General features: G+C 37.4%; 2 protein-coding genes across 2 annotated transcripts in view; both read right to left on the bottom strand.

The window, feature by feature from the left end:
- Positions 1-246: 246 nt before the first annotated feature.
- On the bottom strand, positions 247-13,736 carry DRAM1 (DNA damage regulated autophagy modulator 1). The gene is made up of 7 exons (XM_079303322.1): positions 13,382-13,736; positions 8,122-8,189; positions 6,858-7,000; positions 4,952-5,129; positions 3,998-4,056; positions 2,630-2,722; positions 247-1,303 (listed from the first exon to the last, which is right to left on the bottom strand). The coding sequence occupies exons 1-7, from the start codon at positions 13,510-13,512 to the stop codon at positions 1,259-1,261; spliced, it is 717 nt and encodes a 238-aa protein (XP_079159448.1). The 5' UTR covers positions 13,513-13,736; the 3' UTR covers positions 247-1,258.
- Positions 10,021-16,056, bottom strand: part of MYBPC1 (myosin binding protein C1) — a 151,657-nt gene continuing 145,621 nt past the window's right edge. The window contains exon 32 of the transcript XR_013773940.1: positions 10,021-10,032. The gene's annotated coding sequence lies outside the window, so the exon portion shown is untranslated. The remainder of the gene's footprint in view (positions 10,033-16,056) is intronic.

Raw genomic sequence — 16,056 nt, 5'->3', positions numbered from 1 at the left:
AGCTCTTTAAGTTGTGAAACAATTGAATTTAATACAGTTTAAAATACACATTAAAAGAAATATCAATAGATGGCTAATCTTAAGACATCACTCTCCAAAACAAATTAGTGGATATTAGCATCTGAAAATCATCAATATTTCTGCATAAACTATGATAGAGTATGGAAAATGTAATTTTCAGAGTACATAATTGACAACCAAGTGGTTAATGCACTGAATGAAGGTGATGAATCAGTCCATGAAAAACCTGCAGATGCTTTAAATATCTGACTTCTCAATTAGTTCCTTTCCAAGTCTTTAATTACAGAAGTAAATCTATAGCAGCAAATATCTTCATTACAGATGCTCTCCACATTTGTTTTTTAATTCAGTTTTTTTTTATAAAATACTCATACATTTATTTCTAAGCACCTGGAAACTACTGGTACCTCTTCTTATTTTCCAATAATTCCCAAACTTTTTTTTTGAGACCTTCTTCATCCACTGTAGATTAAAACACAGGCTGGTAAACGTTTCTTTATATTGACCAAATTGCAGTAAGATTTCTCTTTAGTACATCATGCTTAAATGCAAATTTACTTTCTATTCCCACTTCCGTGTTTTGTTTCCTGTGGCCATCAGTGCATAAAAGGGAAAAAGGGGTGGATTTTCACACGTACTGCAGTGAAGATTAGAAAATATTTTTCAAGCAATATAAATTTCTCTTAGCATTTGCATTTGCATTACAGTGCCCAGTGTCAGAAATACATAGCATAGTGTTGCCATCTACTAACTTCAGATTTCTTCAGACAAAGATGCCCACTCTTGCTCTCACCATCTTCTCCAGCCCTTGCAACTTCACAGAGCAGGAATTCCATCCTAGTGATTTCCATTGCCTTTACACTTCCCTCTTTGCAAAATGTACCTTCTCAAGTTTAAAACTAATGCTACTAATCACACTACAGCAAATTAAAAAGTTCAGATATATCCAAAATGGAAGAGCTGAGGTGACCAAGTCCTTGAGTGATTTTCCAATGCTTCCAGATATTGCTTTCATTACAGTATTTTTAATATACGAAACCATAAAAAAATTTTAAAATATTTAAAAAATGCAGGAGGAACCTTGCTCTGAGTTTTAAAATCTTGTAGTGGTTGCAGCTGCAGAGTTAATGGCATAGGGTCTTATTACAACCTTTCAATCCCTGTTCCTCTGCCAGTTTTTCTGTAAGGAAAAAGAAAGCTAGAATATCCATAGATATAAAATGTTGGTTTTTCACTATCAGGAGTCTTCATGTATTTCTGTTGATATCCTTAAAGAAAATCTCTAAAAGAAAAATAAACCAAGATCAGCTTAAGATAACTTAATTTTACAGTTTTGTGATATAAAGTACAAGGAGATGAAACAAAACAGAAGAAAAAAGTGTTAAAGTGAAATAAATACTGTGAGAAAATCAGAAAAAAAAAATTATTTTTCTCAGAATGTAGCAGGGTTTTTTTCCTGAATTAATAGTTTGGTTTTCTCTGAGCAGTGATTATGACAAAAAGATGGTAGAATCTAAAATACTTTTCTGTCATTACCAAACACTAATATTGGATTCATGCTATTTTATAGCCTGCATTTTAAAATGTCCATAATTCCATTTTGGCTAATGTAATATTTTTCTCTTATTTTTATAATATTTACATTTAGTAAAAGTTGTTATGCATCTGAAGCAGAATTATTGACTAAGGATTGTTGATAAATATTGTGAGAATTACTGCATTTTTCAGCAAATCTCTATCTCCAAGGGAAGGTTCTGACCTTTGATAAAAGAGATGCCATCATATACACAGATATCAGAGAATGATGGACTGGCAATAAACAGCTCTCCAAAAAAGGATGCACTAAATGATGCATGCATTTTGGAATAGTTCTCCAATAATTCTGTCAGTTTTAGAAGACAATTATGCACCTTTAAGATGATGTGTTGTGTAATTTTGAACAATTACCTTTTTTCCCAAAATAAGTGGTTTTTTTTCTGCTGAACCTAGTTTTTTTATTTTATTATTTTTAGGGTTTTTTTTTAATTAAGGAAAAGCTCTAAAGCCAAGGTGCATTCAATACTAAGTCAAAACTAAAAAGACATGGAAAGATTTGCTATTGGTTAGCAAAACATATGTTAGCTCAGAATCCAGCTACCCAAACCAGAAGGCTTTTGTGCCAATACTCTTAAAAAAAAAAAAAATTCTTTGCACTGTGAGGAAACATATAAATAAATGTGTAAAACATCAATGGTTGAAATGCTTTGGATTATTATATAAAATCCCTCTGGTAGAAAGAAAGAAAGTTTTAGTTGCCTCGTTTATTTTGTTATTATGTCACCTTTAGAGGGCCTATTTCTACAAAAAGTTTGGTAAATAAGAAGAATATATTAATTTACCATTATTAATTTTCAAGAACAGACCCACGGACCTATTAAACTGAATTTTATATTTTATAATCAAGGGAAAAATATTCATTATGTAGACAGAAATCAGTTCTGTGATTGGTAAAATTTGTTTCTGTACAACTTTGATGCATCTGTCTAGGTAAAGAACGGAAATTTTCTATTGCATTTGTTGTTATAAAATTCATAGCACTTAGTCACTGCTAAAATATGTAGATACCAACCTGAAAATCTCTAATGAATGTTAAAAAGAAGAAGATGAAACCAAAGGCCACTGTCCATTCACAGATTGCACTCATAAAATGGTAAGTATAATCCTGATGAAATGAAACATAAAACAAATTTTCAGGCAAAACAACTAAACAAAATATGGGTGAAATGATATAGAAATTTTCTTCTGTAAATTCAACAAGATTCATGACTTGTCATCCCTGTTGTATAAAAGTCAATTCACATTTTGTTTTTACAGAATGCTGAGTAAATATATCAAGGTTATATGTGTTACATTAAGTCTTGTGCAGTACCATAAAGGGCACTATGAGAAAACTACAATTAAAACAGTATCAAAACAAAGGTTGAATATAATATAAACCTGAAAGCAATTAGTTGTTACCTTAAGATTACTGAAGTGCTCCAAGCTTTCACTCAGAACCACTGAGCACAGTAAATCTGAGCAAATTCTTACCATGTTTTGAAATTTACCCTTTATGACAGCTCCTGATAAAACTTTAGTTTCTGAGACTGTCATAGAAAACCTATGTCACATGACACAAACAGAACGAAGAGTTTCTTAACAAGCCATCAACAAACATGCCATCTCTTTCAGTAAAACCATTTTTTCATTCTTGCATCTCATAAGACCCCACATAAACCCAAAAATATTACAAGATTGTCTAATTTGCAAAGATTTATCTCACAGCTGCCTTGCCACTGCTTGGTTGAAGTACATTTGCTAAGTGTGCCCTTATCAAGCTCTTAAAGCAGGATATACTCTCTGCATTATTTAACCTGTTTTTTTTTAATACCTCCTTTTAGCAAAATTTGTCAGAAAAAAATTATTTTCATAGTTGCCATTCTGAAGACACTAAAATAATACCTACAGTTAATGTTAGCATGTTTTAGGTCAGACTCCAAATATTTATGACATCAGTAAAGACTATTTAATAAGGAATGATAAAAAGATGAGAAAACCAATGCTGTAGAAAACCTCAAAAACTACAGAATTAAACTGGTCCAATTTTTGTTCCATGTGAGAAGTTAATTTTCAAGAAAATTCACTATAAAAGGAAGTAGAACAACCAATTTCCAAAATATGGTTTTTTTGGTAGTCTTTTTCTATGGGAAACTTTCAGGTTCTTGGTCAAAATGAAAGTCAAACTCTTTGAAGATTGATGATCTGTCACAAGTTTTCTTACCCACACCACAAATACCTTTCTAATGAAGAAGTGACTGGAAACCAGCATTTCACAAAGTTGTTCATGATAATGTACTATTTGAAGTCCCTGACATGTTAGCAATGCTTTAAGATAAATATAACAGCATTCCCCAAATAATATCACACAAGGTAAGTTGGCTAGCTAGTAAGATTTTACCTTTTCACCTGGAGTCCAATCAATTTTTGTCATGGAAATTTTTGAAGCAAACACAATCACTGGGAAAAACAGTGTAAAGGAAACTATGCAATAATAGTGAGCAACAGTGAAAATGTCTGCTTACAAAAAAAAAAAAAAAAAAAAAAACAACAAAAAAAAAAAAACAAAAAACAAAAAAAAAAAAAAAAAAACAAAAAAAAAAAAAAAAAAAAAAAAAAAAACCAAAAAAAAACCAAAACCAAAAAAACCCCAACAAACCCAGACCGTCTTCCACTTCTGTAGCACAGGAGACCCTAAACAACCAGAATATCAAATCAAGGTATTAAGAATACAAGCAAAGAAACACATTATTACAAGGGAAGTGATTGCAGCAATCAAAACACTTTTCTGCACAAATGAAGGTTTCTGTAGGTTCTGTCAAAATACAGACATGAAGGGAGACTCTCCAAAACTTAGGTGACATTTGTGATCAAGAACTGTGGGAGTCCTGCACTGCTGGAAGTGGAACAATGTTGGTTTCCAGTGATGCAGAAGAGCCTTGATCTCTTTGTACACCTTCCTCTCAGCCCTCTTTCAAAGCACAAAGCTTTGTGGCTGCCTGACTCGTGATGAGCTGCTGCAATCAGTTTTCAACACTGGCAGATCACCCAAGGCCAATAAAATCAGCGAGATTACTCTAATTATAGCATGCCAAGGGAAAAACCAGGAAGTTGTGCAGTGTGACTTTAAGAGAGGTGACTACTGAGGTCAAGAACCAGCAACATGACCAAAATTGTCTGCTTAGGCTTGTATGCCACCTGTTTTTTTAATTTCTGTGTGTTTGGCTCATTGTACAATAGAGAGCCTTAAGTAAAGAGTGTGACCTCATTTTTATTCTTTATCAGCAATGATTTAACTTAAAAGGAAAACAAGACCATGTAAAGGGAAAACCATGGGACACACCATAAAGGATACTGGGAATAAAAGCAATGCATGATATGACAGATATGGCCATCCTAATGTGACACACAAAGTGAGTGTTCCATCGTGGGCAGGACTTGTAAGAGATTATAGACTGAAGGGTGATGTATACAACACCCGAGCCAAATGCCACCAAAGCTCCTATGTCATGGACACTGGGAACAGCCAGCTCCTGGAAAGAGAATCAGCACAGTGGTTAGCTGCTATTGCCTGAAGAAACTAGCAGGTGGTGCACATGAATTTAAATTTTCTGCATGACATACTGATTAGAGGAACTAGACTGAATACCCAAAAAATAATTTTGAATTCCAGCTTTGCTTTGGTCTCCTGACTTGAAACATCACCTGACCTTTGAGCAAATCTCACATCCTCTTCATGTCTCAGTTATTCTATTGGCAAATGGGGGTGGGAATGTACTGTTCACTAGTTGTACAATATAGTGAAAAGATGGAAGGCTTGCAGCAACCATTTCCAGCTTCCTGGGCAATTAAGGATGCATGAAAATCTGCTGGATCAAATGCTTTGCTAGATTTGATCCTTATCATGCTCAGAACCCTTTGTACAAACTGCTCTTAACATGAAATGCAGGGTGAAAGCAGAGGAAATAGAAATAAGGCAAGGAAGGAGTTTATAGACTGGCAATGAGACACAACAGAGATTAGATAAGAACTAGTGTTATAACTCTCAAGGAATCCCTGTGGATCAAAGTTTCTGCTTCCCTGACTCTCTCAAATTATTTTGCATTCCTGATTTGTCTTTTCCCTATTGAAACCGAGTTTGCTTTCTAATTCAGTCAGGCATCATCCAACATTTTTTTTGTGTCACATATAAGTCTTATCAATAAGAACAGAGGTATTTTTGGAATAGACTGCACTACCTCTGGTGTTTGCAATCCATACACACTGCCTGGATGCAAAGCTAAAAAGAGCAAGTTATCATCCTAAGGCAGAGGGGCTTTCTGTCTGAAAATACCATTTCCATTACATGTAAAACTGTGTTGGCTCTTGAAGCCCCAACAATCTTTATTTTCAATTTTTCTGTATGTCATCATGTCACTATATGAGCACAAGAGTATTTAACAAAATGTTCCAAGGTAGAACCATCCTTGAAAAGAAGTAATGCATCTGTGTCCATAGATTTTAAGACAGTATCTCAAGCTTCCTGCCAATTAAATTTAACTTGATTCTAGGTTGAAGCTTTCAGTGCAATTCTGTCATATACATGTGTCAGAATCTACCTTATTATACACTTCCTCACTAGAAAAGGTGAAATAAATAATGTTTCAGTTTTTTTTTCCTCCCTATTGAATTTTCTTTCAGACACTGAGAGGTGGAACTTCAGTTTGTAATGAGATGTCTACCCTTTTCTGGCAGAGCAAGCAGTAGTTTCTACCTGTCTCTATCAAAAGATAAAAATGTTGTTACACCATCTCCTACAGACTTAAAAGTTTAACAGGCTGATATTGTGCTCAGTGCTCTAACCTGTCAGATAGAAATAGTTTATTTTGTAGAAAATGCTGAGAGTGGGCCATCATTCAGCCAAAAATGCAGATTCTTTTGTTAGTCTGACGTATTCTGCCCCACCTGATTATAAACAAACTAACTTGGAATAACAAAGTTTTTTACATTCAAATTTTCACAGAAAAATTTCCAGAAAAAAAAAAGTCCATATAGTACAGACCTGTTACAAGACATGAACACAGAAAACCCCTTAATGGTGTGCATATGGAGTAAACAAATCTATTGCTGTAAATCTACTGAAAAAAGGAAAGAGCAGGAAAGACCCTTACTCCATTTTCCAAGGATCCGCATGAGTATAATGTTAATCACTGTTATCTAGCTGAAATTTTTAATGGCAAAACAACTTACTTTCATTTTTGTTATGAAATTTACAGTCATACCTGAAAAGTTGCAACTATGCCCATTCCAGTGCAGCCCATCAATCCCACACATAATGTAAACATATTGCATGAAGACCTAACAAAGTGTGATGATTCATTTTGCTTCTCTATTAATAAATATCTGATGTACATTGTAATTGCAGCTGAAAAAAACAAACAAACAAATTGTTTTGTTCAATGATCACATATTGATTACATTTTAACATCTTTTCCTGTAATACATGACACGCAGAATAAAATTATAAACATTACTGGAATGAAGAAGTTAATTTAAATGAACTTTCAGATAGAACTTCAACATTATCTTTGTCTTAAAATTGATTTATGCTATGTAGATTAAAATTGCTATGTATAACTAACTGCACATCAGTTCAAGAAAAGCACTAATTTAAATCCCATTCCCTGGGTGCTTTGGGCACAGAGGCATTGCCATTCCACATTAGGAAGAAGATGCTACAGGGAGATAAGAACCACAAGCTGGAGGTGGGAGGCTTTATTCTGCTCTCAGATGCATTCTTGTACCAGAACTATAACTCCTTATAATGGATGGTCTGAAGAATTAATTCTTTTCTGTAGTCACTGCATACCTGGCCCTAATATGCAGCTCACTCCTGGAAAACACCTGTACTGAATTAGCAAATCATGATTCTTCAGGATATAATAAACTGTAGACTGAATTCTGCAGTTCCATAACACAGAATACAGTTCCAGTCTATCTACAGCTGGAAAAATAAACCAGGTAACTTTGTCCAGGCACTATGAGGTTACATGAAACACTCCAAGACAGTGTGACTGAATGAGGCTCTTATAAAAGGTAAAATATGTGATTTTTTCTTCATAGCTACATGTATACAGAGGTACACACCTCTAGATCCTCCATCCTCTTAAAAAATAACAGAAAATGCCAAACTTCCTGATTCACATCAGTCATTTTGTAGAAAAGTAGGCATGTTGCTTCAATACTGTTCTTTCCCTACATCAGAGTTTTTGCAGAGTAATTATGTCACATTTGCTCCACTTTTATTTCCAGCATGTTGACTACTTTGCACTGATGAGGTGCTCTGAAGAGACACAAGTGCCTTTAAGCCTGCACTAACTCCTCAGGACCCAGCTCTCCAGGTATCATTGCATCTACCTGACACTGCCATTGGGCTGCAGAGAAGTTTTACTGCAGAATATTGAATTCATTTCTGCAATTAAAGCAGGTAGCTGTTACTAAAGTCTCGTTTCTTCATTCTGCTCAATCCAAATACCTTATACATACCTAGAAGTGCTGAAATATTAATCATAAAACCAAAAACACCGCTCTCAGGAGGTTTAGTTCCAGTGTCACTAAAGCAGGAAGAGAGACAAATTAAAAGTTAATAAAGACCTGTGAAACATAAATGAGACAGCTGAAATCCCAGGGGAACTACAACTTGTGTGAACTCCTGCTGTGTGTGTAAGGCAATTAATCTGCTGCACACTTAGCCTCCATTTGTAGTAGAGAATGCTTCTTTTCAAAAAGAAAGCATATTTTGAAAGCATACTCCTTGAACTGTATTTCTTCTTTTTCTGTATGCAATATGCAAATGCAATATGTGACAGACCTGTACTTTACTCATGAATGACATGATTACATAAATGACATTTTAGAATTAATGTTTCTTTTATCTGCTGAATTAACACTGTGATAGAGTAAAATATATCTAATGGCAGTCACTATCATAAGATGTGAGAGAATATGGTTTAATTTCCTTAAAAAGACTTTACCCTATGAGAGAAATTTTGTTCCAATGACCAGGAATGTTCCTAGCAACTGTTTAATCTGCTAATGTAGACAGAGCTTAAGAATACTCCATCTCCAAGGTGTGGTCTCTTCTGATGAAACACTTCACCCTTATAGGAAATAATTAGAAGTTAAGTGGGACAGAGAGAGGGAGCATGAGTGTGAGAATATCTACAGAATTTATATACATATCTACATGCAGTCTATATAAATGAAAAAATGTAATGTATACAAAATATTTGTTTTGTAGAAAATGGAACACCTTCAGCATATATTCCTTTTCCCTATGTGCAAACACCCACCCTAGATAATGCCCTTTTCTTATAGAATGGGCATACTCCAGTGACTATGTGGGCTGAAGTCCCCTCAAGCAGAATTCTTCTGTGGAAGGTGAATGCTCTGTTGAAAGAACAGTATTATAATCTTGCCATGTCTTTGTACCATTTTTTTTTTTCTCTGATGTCTATTTTTCCTTGTTTAACATACAACCAGTTGATACCTATTTGATAGGGTTCTGTTGGTCAAGCCAATGGAAAACATCTAGTTCTTCAATCTTCACATAATTTGGGTGTGAGCTAAGTTTCCAGTTACTGGGCAGTTCCAAGAGGCAGGAGATACCACTCACTCAGACCACCTGAAAGGGGACTGTAGCCAGGTTGGCCTCCATGGGTAACAAGCAATAGGACAAGAGGAAATGGCCTCAAGTTGTGCCAGGATGTAAATTGGATGTTAGGGAAAATGGCCCCACTGAAAGGGTGTTTAGACATTGGAATGAGCTGCCCAGAGAGGTGGTGGGGTCACCATCCCTAGAAATGCCAAAGGAAAGTCTGGACTCAGTGCCATGGTCTGTTTGACATGGTGGGGTTCACTCACAGTTTGTACTCAGTAACCTCAGGGGTCTTTTCCAACCTATGTAGATTCTGGGATTCTGTGTGTAATGGGACAAGTAGGTACTAGCTAGGGATATTTTTTTATGTCATACAAGAAGATTAATACTCTTCATTCCAACAGTGAGGCAGGATTAGGTTTCAGTGCTAAGATTCTGAAGCTACCACTGAGTACAACCAAAATTACCTCAGCATGAATGCTCTTCACATACAGAAGAGAAAGCACTCTCTACTTCAGCAATCACTCTCAAGGATTTTGACAAATTTGTTAAGTTCAGGGCAGAAGAGTATGATAATCTCAAATGATTTGATTATTTTAGAAATTCATTTTTGCTCTCCAATCCCTTCCATGTTATAGAAGGATTTGTTTAACAAAAGTTGCTAAGATGATTTATCAACAACAGGAGGAAGCTTAGGATAAAGGTAGGGTCTTTTTCTATAAAAAGCTGATGCAAAAAAATAGATAAAATTCATATATTTCTTTCTACTAGATGGGTCCCAAATTGTCGGAAAACAAAAGCTTTCAGACAAGTTTTTGTAACTTGTCAGACATTAGGAACCTCTATTCACCTGAATTTTCTTGTTGTAATGCTTTCTGAAGACTTGTTCCAGCTTGTAGTCTGTATTAATCTTGTTTAGCTTTGACAGTGAAATCGATGAAAACAGTAAACTAAGATTTTTTGTTTGTTTATTTGACACATGTGAAAATAATCTTAATTCATGTTTAATTTAGCTAATTTTTTAACCTTGAACTTCATCTTTTCTTTTTGTTTATGGAGTGTTTTCATTAACACGACAAAGGATTCCATTTAAAATGTTGGCCACTTGTGACAATCTTCAAGGACTTTTTCAAATCAGAAACCACTCTGTGATAAGTACAGGACTGTAATCACTTCAAAGCTTTTGAAGGACTTCAGGTGAGAAGAGAGTGGAATTGGCACACACATAGAAAGCCATTTGAAGTTCTTGGAAAAGCCCATAAAAGCAATCCAAATAACCTGAAATTGCACTGAACTCCATTTTTAACAATATATTTTCTCCAACAAGGTTTATAGGTAGTTTTTGCTGTTGTGGATTTTTAAACTCAACAATCTTAGATTATGCTGTAAAGAAAATTCATACCAGGAACATTATATCACAATCTATTTACAAAGTACTGCACTGAACTTTTAAACACACAATCTTCTTAATACTATATTTTCCATTAAAAATCCCTGAAGCTAAATGAAGACTTGGGTCCATATTAATTTTTCTTCAAGCCTGCTGCTTTTGAAAAAAAGATTAACAAAAAAAAAAAAAGATAAAGTTTTAATGACAGTCCCCTCATTTTTATAAAAACAAAAAAAGGAAATGGCGTATTTGAAACAGAAAGGTGCTCACTTATTTGAGCTAGTGCATAGGTGATCTCAACCACCATGGAAAAGATGAGAAACCCTATATGAAAATGACAAGGTTTCCGTGTCATCATCTCATGCAGCAGAATTATAAAAACAAACAGACTCTTGAAGAGCAGAAAGACAAGAAGGTGACGGAGACAAGCAATAAATATTTTAGGGCCAAAAGACTCATCATCATTGAATTTTCTATCATAAACTATCTCTCTTCAAACTGAAGTCCCAGATTTTTAAAATAGGAAGGTTCTATGCCACCTACAGGGATCCTGATTTCTCCAGAGGTACCAACTGGTCACAAATACCTCAGGAAAATTTCCTTTACTCTTTCCCTGAGAATTCAAATGATGAACAGCCAAATTGTTTTGTATTTTGAGCAGGATGAGTAATAGGACTAATTTGGGCACAACCTTGTCATCTTTTAGGACCCAGCTGCTAGAAAACACAAAATCATATTCATTTTATCTACCAAGAAATGTATTTATATGGTTTACTTGATGAGACTTTAGCACAGCCTCAATAACAAATTTAGGTGTGGTCTCTCACTACATTGACATTGTGACAGCTGCTACATTGTAAGCAAATAAAATTAATGTGACTTCAGGGCATACACAGAGTACTGGGGGAACATATATAAGAATTACAGAAATGTTGAACCAAAGTTTGTCAGTATTCTTCTCCTTTGAGTAAATGGAATTTCCCCATATGAGGTTTATTTAATTCTTATAGTTCATTTTAAGATATTGCACAAGTGAAATGTTGCAACATTCTTCCTCTTTTTTAACACTCTTAGTTTTACTAAATCACATTCTCAATCACATGATTCAAATTCTTAGGCTAAAGCAATGACCTGCAAATTAAGAATATGAATATGGTATGACTATTGTCCTGAGTACTTAGAAGAAAACCTAGTATTATTCTCAAGTGCATCTTGTAAGTTCTTATGCTTGGACCATGTGCCTTTAGAATTGTTGCAGGTGCTTCACCAACAGTCAACATATATCCTTAGACTAAATGGGGTGTTAAAATAATGTAACATAAATAAGACTTCTAAATACCTTTACTGGTAAATGCAGAGGGGCATTGAGTGGAGAATCACTGGTGCTGCCTCTTACATCTTTGGGGTCTTTTAGGTTTTTTAGGGCTTATGGACTTTTATTGTGATTCCATAGCTAAAGGACAAGGAACATGTTTTCTGGGAGCTATTCCATGAAGTTGGTATAACTATTGCAACTGTGCTACATTCATTAGGGTTGTACAGTTGTGATTTAAGGTTTGGTCCATCCCTTTTAGAAAGAATGACACAATTACAATACCTGGACTGTCCAAAACTTAACTGCAAACAGAACTATACATAAAAACCACATCCCATTCTCTCATATATTTTATTCTATGACATGAATTCAACATAAGGGTTGAAAAGGGTCAGGGTTTCAAAATATTTCTGAACCCAAATCATGTACAGTTATATCAAATTATTTATTTTTGCACTTAATAATGGACAAATTGCACTGATCCCAAGCACTTTTGTGTTAGTAAAGCCTTGTGTGTAATCAAGGATGAGCAGTAGGGTATTTGTTCAAGTACAAGAACAAGGCTTTCTAAGAGCTTTCCAGATTTTTGAAGAGAGTCTTAAAAAGTTTTGCTAATATAAGCATGAAGCCCAACTTTCTCTGGCTCAATTTCAATGAAGCTCAGCTATCCTGTGGGTTGTGGTGTCATTTGCTCTTGCCTATGATGACAAACCCCTATTCTCAATCAGATTTTCTTGTATGTGCCAATCAGGTTAGCAGTCTTCTGAAATGATACATTTCCAAAAAGTCCTTCCAGGAATTAGGCCTATATGTGTCTGGAAACATACATTTTAAAACCTTGTTTAGATCTTCTCTGTGTATCAGACACACTCTTGGATTTCTGGCTAACCTTCAATCTATTGGGAGGTAAATACTAACATTTTCATAGTTTAGATTTAAATGTTAACATAAGCCATGGATAAAGAATGATTCACACAGAATCACACTTAAATGAAAAAGTTATAGAAAAGAGATGCCAGGAATCTCTTGGGAAGTCTTTTAAACTCATTGACCCTGCAGTGATATATAAAAAAATGCATATTTCTGGGGATGTGTCTATTGCAAAAGCCATCACAGGGCTTCCAGTCCAGTCATCGTCCGGCGTACTTTGGCCTAGTTCTGGACTTATACAAACAAAATTTCACTCCCACCATGTAATCGTAACATTTTTCTGGGATCAGGCCTGCGTTGGCTGCAGCAGAAAACTCTCCTGTGCGTTCCGTGGTGTGGTGGTCGCTGTCCCGCGGCTCTCGGGGCGGCCGGAGGTGCGACGGGAGCCGCGGTGCCAGCGTGTCCCTGTCCCCGGGCGGCACCGCCGCCGCCGCCCCTCCCGCCCGGGACCCTCCGGGAATCCCCCCACGCACACAAACACACCAGCCCCGCACCTCGGCCGCTCCCGCCTCACCTGATGTACGGCACCAGGGGCTCGACGTGCCCCGCCAGCACGGCCATCACATAGGAGATGATGAAGGCGGCCGAGGACCAGCAGACGAGCAGAGCGGGCACGGCAGCCACGCCGGGCATGCAGCACGGCATGGCCGGGGCTGCCCGCCCGGGGCATCGGCGCCTGCAGCCGGGCCGGACGGGACACGGGGCGCTGCGCCCGCCGCAGCCCCGCCGCTTTTCCAAAGCAGGAGTGGCGCTTCGCCGGGATGCCCCGCCGGCCGCTGCCTTCCCTTCACTTTCGGTTCTCCGCTGCGCTCCCCGCCCCCGACGGCGCGGAGCCAGGCACGGCCGCGGGCCCCTCGGCTCTCAGCGCTCGGGAGCGTCTCTGCCCGCAGAGGGTGCCCCCAGAGCCGGGGACGCGGCCCGTGTCCCGCCGCCGGCCCGGGCCGCACACGCCCCGTCGGGGCGGTGAGATGCTGCCGGGAGGGCTCGGTCTGCGGGCCGAGCCGGCGGCTGGTGCCCTCACAGCTGTCACTGAAGGGCTAAAATGGGCTCCAGTGCCAGCTGCAGGGGCTCCCTGCAGCTCGCCGACCGGGGGGCGGCCGTGGGGCACGGAAACCGGGGCAGAAACTGGGCAGGTCCCATCACTGAGTCCTGCACCAACCTCATCCGCCTTGGAATCTCGTTTCAAACACGTAATGTAGCCTTGATTTGCAAATCTTCCTTGAGATTCATTTTCCCACATGCTTAGAGGGAAACCATCGCTTAATTCAAAATCATGCCGTGTTCAGCATTTTCGCTTTGGTTAAGCTGAATCCATGGACGATCTGTCAAGCGTGTTTCTGTTTCCTTTGATTGTTTGTAGTTATCAGCCTTCCAAGCCAACATTCAACTCAAGGTCACCATTCTGCTACAAAGATGTGTGTGCATACTCTGCCTCTCCCTGAGAATGTGTTGAGGGTCTGGCCTTTTTCCTCTTGAAACAGAAAGTTAAAGAAATACTATACAGGAAATAAGTCTAGTCTCTTTGGTAAATAAATGAACGGCAGAAACATAATTCTATTTATATTCTATTTATAGCAGTAGAATTTTAACTTTTTGTGTATCAGTAATTCAGTATTCTGGTTTGGTCCCCTGCAAATAAGAGGATGGAATTCGCTTTATTTTACTGCATCAACATTTAAGTCATATTGTTGGAAAAAATGTTCCATCCACAGTTCTGCAAGTTCCTTGTACTACCTTTAGTTTTGTAAGAAGCAAATAAATTGCTCTTAAGAGTGAGTTGAGTATTTAAATTATTCACATGACTTTTCAAGTGCCTGAACACTATTCAGAGTAAAAGAAAAGGACACGTTTGGCTCAAGCAGGTGGCAACTGACTAGTGATTACTAACAAAGGCTCTTGCTGTTATGTAAACGTTTATTGCAGTTCACGTGATGTTTAATTTTCTTTATCATTTTATTGTAGAAGGAAGTCAGTAACAACATATAATTTGAGCAGCGATCTTGGATCGGGTTTTATCAAAAGCATGTTTTTTAAATATCTTTAGAAGCTGCATGGAGTAACAAATACAGGTTGCTCACAAACTTGGGAGGAGTTGTTTTATTTACTAGACTTGAGAACAATAGTGTGGTATTTCAAAGAAGTTCTATGCATTTTAATTTATTTAGCTTTCAGTAAATTATATTAAAATCTTAGCAGTATAAAAATATAAAAAAACCTATGGATTTTAATAGAGCTCCATGGGATTTTTGTAGATGGAAAAATTAGATAAGAGTCGACAGTGTGCACTTGCAGCCCAGAAAACCAGGTGTATCCTGGGCTTAGGAAAGCATGGGAAACATGACCAGAAGGTTGAGGGAGGTGATCCTGCCCCTCTGATCTGCTCTGGTGAGACCCCACCTGGAACACTGCATTCATCTCTGAGGCCTCTTGCACAAGAAAGACATGGACCTGTCACAGTGGGTGCAGAGCAGGGCCACAGAAATGATGAGAAGGATGGAGCACCTTTATTGAAAAAACGCCAAGACAACGGAGTCTGGTGGAGAGAAGACTCCAGGGACAACACATTGCATGGTGCTTAAAAGAAGAACAGCTAAAGACTTTTTACCAAGATCTGTAGTGATAACACAAGGGGAAATAACTTTAAACAGAAAGAGGGTAGATTTAGATTACATATAAGGAAAGAACTCTCTGTTCTGAGGGTGATGAGACACCGTGACAGGCTGGCCAGAGAAATTGTGGATGTCCTGTCCAAGGCCAGCCTGGATGGGGCTTTAAGCAATCTCATCTAATGGAAGGTGTCCCTGCCCATGGGAGTGGGGTTGAAACTAGGACATCTTTATGGTCCTTTCTGAACCAAACACTTCTATGATTTTATGATTCTGTGGTTTAACAAAATGTCCAGACTGCTTCAAATTAGAATTATTAGAAAAATAAACATGTCAAGATGTGCAAATAATAACACATCCATGTCACTGATTTGAAAACATATGAAGGTAAGGTAACATATGAAAGTAAATAATAATAAAAGAGATCTAAAATGGTCTATGCTGCTGGTACATGTATTCTCTTTTTCTCCTGTTTTACTCAAAGTCTGGTTTCCATGGATTTTATAGTTATTATATATGAGTATTCTTTATCACGTGTGTATTTTCCAAACTCATTTGTTATGAAATTACCTGTAACGTGAAA

The sequence above is a fragment of the Erithacus rubecula genome, assembly GCF_903797595.1.
Source record: "Erithacus rubecula genome assembly, chromosome: 4".
Classification (NCBI taxonomy): Eukaryota; Metazoa; Chordata; class Aves; order Passeriformes; family Muscicapidae; genus Erithacus; species Erithacus rubecula.
The sequence above is the reverse complement of the archived record's forward strand: the minus strand, read 5'-3'. Positions and strand labels throughout refer to the sequence as shown.

Excerpts from the sequence above, each read along its gene's own strand:
- DRAM1 (XM_079303322.1), bottom strand. The coding sequence starts at position 13,512 with ATGCCGTGCTGCATGCCCGGCGTGGCTGCCGTGCCCGCTCTGCTCGTC. Across the intron at positions 4,057-4,951 it reads ATGCATTGCTTTTATTCCCA|TGATTGTGTTTGCTTCAAAA; the intron begins GTATCCTTTATG and ends TGTTTTTCCCAG. Across the intron at positions 2,723-3,997 it reads ATTGGACTCCAGGTGAAAAG|GATTATACTTACCATTTTAT; the intron begins GTAAAATCTTAC and ends TCATTTCATCAG.